The 9,909-nt window shown below is 38.8% G+C and overlaps 1 protein-coding gene across 1 annotated transcript in view; it reads left to right on the top strand.

Moving 5' to 3' along the window:
- SERINC5 (serine incorporator 5) overlaps positions 1-9,909 on the top strand; it is a 107,559-nt gene that overhangs the window by 63,254 nt on the left and 34,396 nt on the right. Inside the window, exons 3-5 of the mRNA XM_027863422.1 lie at positions 3,926-4,104; positions 5,216-5,298; positions 5,870-5,963. Of these exons, the coding sequence (XP_027719223.1) occupies positions 3,926-4,104; positions 5,216-5,298; positions 5,870-5,963 (356 nt within the window). The remainder of the gene's footprint in view (positions 1-3,925; positions 4,105-5,215; positions 5,299-5,869; positions 5,964-9,909) is intronic.

Below are 9,909 nucleotides of genomic sequence, written 5' to 3'. Positions count from 1 at the left end.
TCTCTCTCTCTCTCCCTCTCTCCCTCTCCCCCTCCCCCTCCCCTTCCCCCCCACCTCGGTCTCTGTTTCTCTCTGTCTCTTTTTAAAAATAAAAACCCCAAAACTATGTTTCCCATGTCTGGGAAACAAACAGAATTGGCCAATCTGCTTTTTCTCCATTTGTTGGCCAGTCTTTCCACCTTTTTTTCTTATTGGAATGCCAGAGATCCTGGAAGTTAAGAGTAGAGAGGGACTTTAGAGATTTAGTCCAACCCTTTTACTTACAAATGAAAAAAGTAGGACCCAGAGATATTAAGTGATTGGTCCAAAGTCACAGATAGTAGAGCCCAGGATTCAAATCTAGGTCTTCTGACTCCAGGTCTGATGAACTTTGGATTATCTTGGGCAAGCGGTCTCATGTGTGCACAGAAATGCTTTTTTTTCCAGGTATCATTTTCTTCTTGTCACGATCTGTAGTGTGTTGGTTCACAATGTACTAATTTTTCTATTAAATAAAATATTTGTCTATAGGCATACTTCACCTTAAAACTTTCTTCATATATATCTGATTTTTTTTTTTGAAAATCCATTGGATAGTTTCAGTGTACTAGTAAAGGCATCTTATCTTAAATTAATAATGTAAAGTGAATAATTACCTCTTAATTTGTTGTATAAGTCTGAAATTTTTTTACATTTGTCTGAAATGGGGTATGCTTGTAGAGGGCCCATGGGTCTAGGAACAGTTACTGGCTTCTAGATGAACAGAGACTAGTTATGTTATTTGTGAATTGGGTATTTTTAGTAATTTTTGACCTTGAATTTGTTTCACCTAACCTTCTGTGTGGTCATTTATTTGCAGAGAAGTTGATACAAGACTAGCACAGACAAATTAGTGAGTTTAATGTTCAGGAGAGGTTTCTTCTGATGTTTGGTCAGTCTAAGGAGGTGACACCCTTTGGCCTGAGATATATTTATCTTTTTAGTATGGAATATGTGTGTGGTGTGTGTTTTCTTTATTAAAAACTAGGAAAGGGCTTGGAACAACAAATATTTGACCAGAGCAAATTATCCATATTAAAATTTAGCCTTCTTTTCCCTGTATATATTTAGCATTTTGTTAAATGCTGACACTGTATTAAATCATGTCTAGAATGTATAGAAGGTTTTGGTAAGTATTTGGAAGGTGGGGTTCTCTCTATTTGGGCTGAGGTGTGTGAATGACCCATTGATTCAGTGTTTAGAAGGCAGAAACCTCCTTCTTTGCTAATTCTCCTGGAGCCTTCATCCGTGTCTGTCTTAGACCTACACCCTCACAGTCCCAGACCTCCTCTTCACTTTCCTTTCGATTGTGACAACCCTTGTTCTCAAGCTCTCTCTGCATATTCCATCTGCTCTCATGCTGTTTCCATCTTTTTGCATTCCTGGAAACTTACCCTTCTATGGAAGGGTCTTAATTTCCTGGCACTTTTCCTGTGCTTGCAGAGTCACCTTCCTCTTGCTCCTTACTCCCCACTGCTACTATCACTCAGCACCCTTGTCTCCTTTAAGGTTCACTCTATCTTAATGCATTACCCTGACCAGATTCTTGTTGCTAACGTCGACTGGCCTCCAGGTCGCTGTCCCTTCACTCCCTTTGATGTCAGTTCTGCGTCAGAAGCCAGCCTTCTGGTTTCCTTTTATTTACATTCACAGTTTATGATGTCATTCCTGTATCACAACTTATTCAGCTATTCCTGAATTGAAGGCACCCCCGTTCCAACATCAAGGGTTAGAGGTCCTTCTTGTGTGATGGTGTAGTTAGCTATAATAACCATGCTGTGAACAGAGAGCCTTTTATTGCTGTTTTTGTTTTCAGTCATGTCCTAATTTTCATGACCCCGTTTTGGAGTTTTGTTGGCAAAGGTACTGGAGTAGTTTGCCATTTCCTTCTCCAGCTTGTTTGACAGATGAGGAAACTGAGGCAAACAGGGTTAAGTAACTTGCCCAGGGTCACACTAGAAGTGTTGAGTCCTGATTTAAACTCAGGAAGATGAGTTTTCCTGACTCTATCCATTACACCCTCTAGTTGCCTAAGAGATAGCATGGTATGGTGCAGAGGATGCTGACTACTCAGAAAACCTGGACCTCAGCCGCACTTCTACCAGTTAATATTTGACCTGGAAGTTTCCTCATCTACAAAATGGAAGTAATAATACTTATACCTCTAATCTCACAGGGTTGTTGTGAGGAAGCTGTGACATAGTTTAGGGATGTAGTTTAGGGGTCCCTGCAAATTTGAAGGACTCAATTTTATCCCAGGCCCCATATGTAACAGTGACCACTCTTCTCCCCCCCACCCCCATTGTTCAAAGGTCAGGTGTGTTACATTTCACCTCTCCCTCAGGGTTCTCTTTAAGGGAATTTCGTGGGTGGTGTCTAAGCTCTTTGTCCCTGGCACAATTCCCCCGTGGATGGTGGGGGGATGGTCTCCCGCACCCCTGTTCCATTTAACCAATTACAAGACTCGCTTTTACAAAGGAATATCTACTTCAAAGACAGAAAGAATGAACATACATTCCCCTCCACAATTTCCCCCTGACACCAAGGCATAATCCCTACCCTGCTCCCCTCACCTTTTCTCTGGAGGATTAAGTGGTTCATAGTTTGGAGCAGTTCCTATATAGAACAGTCCTGGGTTCCAAGTCCAGAGTTCCTTTTGGGCTTGAGTCCCAGGCACCCTGGCTTCTCAGGGTTTCCATTTTCCTACTGGGCTGCCTGCCTGCAAATCTGGCTCCAAATCTAACTTCTAAGGTCACTTTGGCTCATTCTGGATTCGGTGGGGATTCACCTGTACCTAGAACTGAAAAAGGACCAAAAAAAAAATAGACTAAACAGAAACCAAACCCAAAGGGTAAACTGGAGGAGGAGGGGTAGAGCACCCCCACCCAACTTAGGTCATGGCATCTATGCTGTGGATGAACTTAGATATTTACCTGGATGCTGTGGGAAACAGTTTACTTTTTGTCTTTATGTCAAAGCCTGGGACAGGGCCTAGTTCAATTAATGAATGAACTTATTGATTTGTGCATTTATTTGAATGGTGGGCAAGGGATTCAATGTCAGGAACATTATAAAATTGAACTTATGAACTTAGAGGGTCAAGATGTTGAAGGGAATATGGCCTGGCTATAAATCAGGAATGATGGCTGGCTGGCCTGGGGAAGTAAGGGATGGAATGACTGACTGCATGTTTTCCTCTGCACAGAGGAGAACTTTAGGAGGAGTGAGTCACAGGGAGAACTGGAAAGACAGGAGATTATGGTCAGCGGTAGGAATTTTCAGTCTTGCCAAGGAGAAAGCTGACAGGCTTTCTTTCCTTCTCTTGTGAGAGTTGTATGGTATTGCTAACCTCACTAATGAAAATTGCAATAATCTCATTCCATATACATACATATTTTCCCATTGGACTTTTATGAATTATTGAAGTATAGCTAAGGCGGAGTGGTAATATGTAGGTATCATATTGATTCTCTCCCTCCATCCGTTATTCTAACTAGACAACTAAGTGGTACAATGGGTTAGTGTTTCTGAGTTCAAATACAGCCTTAGATACCTACTAGCTATGAGACCTTGGGCAAGTCACTTAACCTGTCAGCTTCAGTTTCTTCCACTGTAAAATGGGGATAATAATTTTTGTGAGGATAAAATAAATAATATTAATGAAGTGCTTTGCACAGTGCCTGCCACATAGTAGGCTCTTAATTCTTATTCTCTTCTCCCACTCCATGCCCCTCAATAATTTAAAATCTTTCAGGGGAAAAAAGGTTCTTGGAAAATAATTTTGTCTGTCTTAAACCTTGTTTCTCCATACCTTATTTTCCCTCAGCCCTACCCTAAGGCCTTGACGATATGGAGGCATGTGTGTTAGCCAGTTTTAAAAATTATTTCTTCTTTCCTCTCCATTCAGATTCCTTTTTATGAAGACATCTGTAAAGGCATTAAAGCAGGGGACACTTGTGAGAAGCTAGTGGGCTACTCTGCGGTGTACAGAGTGTGTTTTGGAATGGCCTGTTTCTTCTTCATCTTCTGCTTATTTACAATCAAGATTAACAACAGTAAGAGTTGCCGGGCCTACATTCACAATGGGTGAGTGGCTGTCATGTGGGTTCCTGTTTCCCTTTGTTGTTGAAGTTCAGTCATTTTAGTCATGATCATTTTACAGATAGGGAAATTGAGGCAAGCAGTGTTAAGTGATGTGCCCAGGGTCACACAGTTACTAATTGTCTGGGTCTGGATTTGAACTCAGATCCTCTGACTCTAGGACTGGCACTCTGTCCACTGTGCCACCTAGCTGCCTCTGTTTCCCTGTCCTGCCAGTTTCCTTACAGTTCTGGGGAATCTCTGATTCCTTTTGAAGGGTGATGTTCCTCACACTCTCCCCCTGCCCTTCAGCTGAAATATAGCTAGAAGGAGGTGTGTTGTTGGGGTGCAGGGGGATCTTGAGGTCTGGAGAAATTTAAGTCTGAAGATGGTGAAAATCCTCTTTGTGAAATGTGGCAGTAAGAAATGAAAAACACCAAGGTCATTCCTTGTGTCAGGACCTTTACCCAGCTTATCTTTCTCTCTCTTCAGTTGTGGAGTTTTTATTTTAAATAAGTCTCCAGAGCCCAGCTCTCTGTAATCGCAGTAATAATTATTTGCATTTAGTTTCAAGAGGTCATATTTTTCTTTTTCTTTTTTTTAACTTTTTTTATATGGAATATAAAATATTTTATTTTTATCATGGAATAAAACAAGCATTTCTATAACAGTATAATTAAAAAAAGATTATTGCACATGAAACTGCAATTCTACTATGTACAATTTGCTATTCTCTTTAAATACATAATAAAGTTATGTAAATTTCTTTTTTCTTCCCTCTCCCCCACTCTACTCTAGAAATGGCTGCCACTAGACACAATTGTGTGTGTGTACATATGTATGTAAACATATGTAAAATCATTCTATGCCTCTATCATTCTATTTTATTTATCAGTTCTTTCTCTGGATGCAGATAGTGTCTTCCTTCATATGTTTTTTGTAGTTAATTTGAGAGACCATTTTTTCAAAGAACAGGTTGAAAGCGGACCTAGATTGAATTGATTACTCTTATTTCTTTTAGGATGTCTCTTTTGTAAACAAGTTATCCTCCTTTCTTGTATTTTTATTTTGTACTTAACATTTAAATTCATTTCCCCCTTGTTTTCCTCCCTGCCAGATTCTGGTTCATTAAACTTTTACTGTTGGTGGCCATGTGCTCAGGAGCATTCTTCATCCCAGACCAGGACACATTTCTGAAAGGTAACAATAGGGAGTTTGGGGGCTCCATTTTGCTTTCTTACTTGCCTTGTGAAATTAACCACTGGTGTAAGCCAAAGGGTGTTTATTGATCAAAACAATAGTTTTCTTGGACCTGCTTCAGAAAATTACTTATGTCCCTCTGTTTCCACCCAGTCTATAGGTTTTGCACTTGTTTTCTTTTCGTATTATTTATGTTCTTGCTCCTTGACTGTATCCCTTTGATTCTGGGCTAATTAATGAATATTATGCAACTATAATTTAAAAAACCCCAGAAAGTAGTTTAACAAGCATTTATTTTCTTTCCCTTCTCTCCCCTGACCTCTCAACTTCCTACAGGAAAAAAAAAAAGACAAAATCCTTGTAACAAATATGATAGTCAAGAAAAATAAATTCTCTTATTGGTCATATTTTAAAATGTATATCTCATTCAGAAATGTAGCCTTATAAGCTACAAAATGTAATAATATATAAATTTATAAGCCCTAAAATGCAATAATAATATATAGATGAGTTAAGTCTTAAATTGAATTTACTGATTTTTTTTTCCTTTGTGTCGATTTCTGCTTTGCAGCATGGCGCTATGTGGGGGCCATTGGAGCATTTGTCTTTATAGGAATTCAGCTCATCCTACTTGTGGAGTTTGCACATAAATGGAATAAAAACTGGTATGTACCACTATAATAAAACATAGTAGTAATGCTTGTCAAAGTCAATTTATATCCAATGCATGAATATTCTTTTTTTTCTTTCAGGAGGTTTCTTAGCCTAGTTATTCTGTTTTTTAAACTTAAGAAAATATTTTTCTCATGTGCTCTAACAAAAAGTTCAAAATTAGTTTATGATCTACTAAATATTAGAGTATGCCTCGGTCCTACTGGGTGGTTATGGAGGCACTTAAGATCCTCATGGCAGAAACCTAATTATATGTGCTGAGTAATAAATACACATATTTATTTATTACACACATATTTATATACATTTATATTTATATACATATTTAAATACATATTTATTTATTACACACATATTTATGTGTGTGTGTGTGTGTGTATGTGTATTTGTAATGTTGGGTCTTTCAGCCATACTGCTCACCACCTCCTTCCTCCTTGATGATCCTTATTGCTGAGTCTGACCCTTTGGTCAAAATTATTTCATGTGACTCCATTTTGGTGTTCAGTCTTCCTACTTGTTTTGGACATCCTATATCATATTTGGTAGTTTCCATAAACAAGAGGCAGTGTGGTAACTGGAAAGAGCTATGGATTTAGAGTGAAAGAACCCAAGTTAAAATCCAAGTTATGCCTCTGAACTTATATATATGATCTTGATCAAGATAGTTAGCATTTCTGGGCCTTCGTGTCTTCATCTGTATAAAATGAGAGATGGACTCCCACTGGAATCTTTTCCAGCTCTGCAATCCTAAAGTCACTTATGTACATTTATTATAAATTTTTTATAAGACTTCATCAATTTTTTTTCTCCAAGCTTTTTTTTTCCTCCGGAAACTAGGTACATATTTGAAAGAGGGAACTTTACAGTAAAAACCTAGTGTCCTTGGCAAAGTATCATTTATTTGCCTATAAAACAAATAGTCTTCTCTTGGGACTGCCTCTTGGTTTTTTGGCTCTGTAATGTTTTGCTTACTTCTGAAGCCATTTTTTTTTCTGGTACTGTAATATCCATGCTGTTTTGTTGGGTGGCACTTCTGAAAATGATTGGATTGCTTTAAAACTTTTTAGAAATCACAGTTTAAACCTGCAGAGTGAATGTCCCTTGTGTCCTTCCTGACCTTGCAACTGATATCTCAATGAAAATCCTTTATTAGTATTTACTAAGTATATAGTTCTGTCTTTAAAATAAAGAATTAACTACCTGGGCCAGTAATAATGTCACTCATAATGATCCAATTTAGTAGGGTTTTTTCCTTCAATCAAGACCTCATAATGCAGAAAATGGGTATATTTCTTTCTTCCACACTTTTAAAAGTGATTTTGAGAAAGAGGATCCCACATAACCCAGTGCTGTGTGAAGATTTTTTTCTCTTCTAATTAGAAATCTTCTGGATTTTCAGTTAAGATTCAAGTACTCTCTAACTGATTTTTCCCCGTCCTACTCAAGGACCAGAGCCCGGCCAGCAGTTTATATGTCCAGTTTCAGCGTGCCAGCAGTCTGGTGCTGTCTGCTTCTGCACCAGCCCGTTTCCTGGCCCTTCTCCCAGAGGGCAGGCCTATTCATAGCAGAGCAGGGAAGCAAATGTATCTCAAAGATCTTAAAAGACACTGTTTTGACAGGTTTATTGAAATGTGTGGTGTTCAAATTTTTTTTTCCATCTGCTTGTGAACTGAGAGCGCTGGGCTGGGCATAGAGTCAGTGAGACCTTAGTTCTTATCTGGCCTCAGACATTTACTAGCTATATTACCCTGGGCAAATAATTTAACCTTTGTTTGCCTCAGTTTCCCCAACTATAAAATGGGGATAATAATAGCACTTACCTCTCAGGGTTGTTGTGAAAATCAAGTGAGATAATGTTTGTAAAAAGTGTTTAGCACAGTGCCTGGCACATAGTTCTATAAATGCCTATTCCCTTTCCTTTCCCATCATCATCATCATCATCATCATTGTCATCATCATCATCATTTTAGTAGAAGAGGGAAAAGTTCAAAGCAATGTAGTCATCTAGGAAATCACCTTTATCTGAGGGTGGGGAGTGGGGGGGGAAGCTCCTTGAAAATATTCATCAGAAGCCCTTTTGACTCATTTTAAAGACTGGAAACCCCCCTCCCCCTCTCCTACTTTAATGCATGGAGGTGACCCCAAGTTCTTGAAAGGTATGTCAGTAGAGTGCAGGCAGTGAACAGAGAAACGATTGCTGCTTCTGGACTCGGAGGACCTCGGTTCAAATCTCCTTTCTTCAAATTCCACTTCTAATACTACCTATTGGATATTGGACAAGTCACTTCACCCTCTCTGGGCCTCAGTTTCTTTATCTGTAAAACAAGAGGATTAGACTAAATCAGAGAGGGAATCTATAGCCTCGAGGCCACAGGTGGCTCTCTAGGTCCTTGGGTGCGGCCTTTTGACCAAGTTTTACAGAACACATCCTTTTATTAAGGGGATTTGTTCTGTGAAGTTTGGATTAAGTCAAAAGGCCGCACCCAAGGACCTGGAGGGTCACCTGTGACCTCGAGGCTGTAGGTTCCCGACCCCTGAGATCTCTTTCTATGGTCTTAAGTTCTACCAATTCTGAAAGACTTCAGGAACATTGGGCTTAGAGTCTAGAGGACCTGACTCCAAATCCTCTCAAACATACTAGCCTGGTGACTCTAGAGCAGTCCTTCAGTTTCCTCATCCATAAAATGAAGGCGTCTAAGATAGAAATCCTTCATCTTATGAATATAAGCCTACTGACACAGAAGTTGGCAATTATTTAAAGACCTAATGAGTTAAGCTTTGAGGAAGCCTATCACCACAGAATTAACTGCCAACTGATTTTTTGTGTGTCTGTGCTAACTCATAAAAAAAAAAAAGACAAATACAGAATGCCATTCGGTCTGTGACTCCTTCCCTTCTCCAGTGGTGGTGGAGATGGGGGGAAGATTAGGCAGTGCTAAGACATCACACTAATGTTACTTGATACTCTTAATGTATGACCATTGTCTGGTGACCAGTGAATGATTTCATACGTGGTACCAAACCACATCCCTATTGACATCCACTTTATACCGTATTGAGATTCAGTTAGTCACTTGCCTGTCATGCAGTACATTAGCTGTCCTTTACAGTTTCATGTCATCTGCAGATTTGAATGTGTGCCTTCTATGCCTTTAAATCATTAAAATTAATTAATTTAATTAAAAATTAAAAATAATTTTTTCATAATCAACTCTCTTTGTAGAGTCAGTTTATCCCCTGGTTATAACAGAAGTCAAAGTAAAGATCAAATTAGAAGAAAGGGTAATGGTAAGATTGTGAGTAATTAGAATGGCCCTGGTCCAACCTGTTTAAATGTTTTCAACTCTGAACAATGAATAGAAGCAACAACCGTTAACTGTCACCATTTCTGTCATAACCACAAGGATTCCAAAAGAACCCAGAAGCCTCAGTCAGCCAACATTTAATCTCTTTACCAAGTACTAAGTTGATGTAGTTTATAGCCTCATTTGCAAAAACATCTTAGAGGATGACGGAAGATTGAGTGTGATGCCTCATAAAACAGCATGGGATGATAACTTGGCATGAGATTCGATTGAGTCATATTATCACAAAGACATTCATAGATGAAACTGGGAAGGGCCTCAGATATATTAGCATTTTAATCACAATTTTATAGTGATCTGTTTTCATTACAGTGATAGTGAAGCGATAATATTTGTATATGGAAATGGAAGTGACTTTTAAAAAGATGAAATTGAGAAAAGCATATGGACCTGACCAATTATATACAAAGGAAAGGCAATATGGGCACCACAATTCTAAGATCACCAGGGATTTTTTTTGTCTTTGAGATATCTCAGAGAATATTCTAAAAGAATGGAAAAAGGCATAACCAGTGCTCCCTCTCTGCCCTAAGTCCTTCCCACCCCTTAGAGGCAACCAATGAGAGAACAACAA

This window comes from Vombatus ursinus, unplaced genomic scaffold (assembly GCF_900497805.2).
Source record: "Vombatus ursinus unplaced genomic scaffold, bare-nosed wombat genome assembly UNPS02014772.1, whole genome shotgun sequence".
Lineage (NCBI taxonomy): Eukaryota > Metazoa > Chordata > Mammalia > Diprotodontia > Vombatidae > Vombatus > Vombatus ursinus.
The sequence above is the reverse complement of the archived record's forward strand: the minus strand, read 5'-3'. Positions and strand labels throughout refer to the sequence as shown.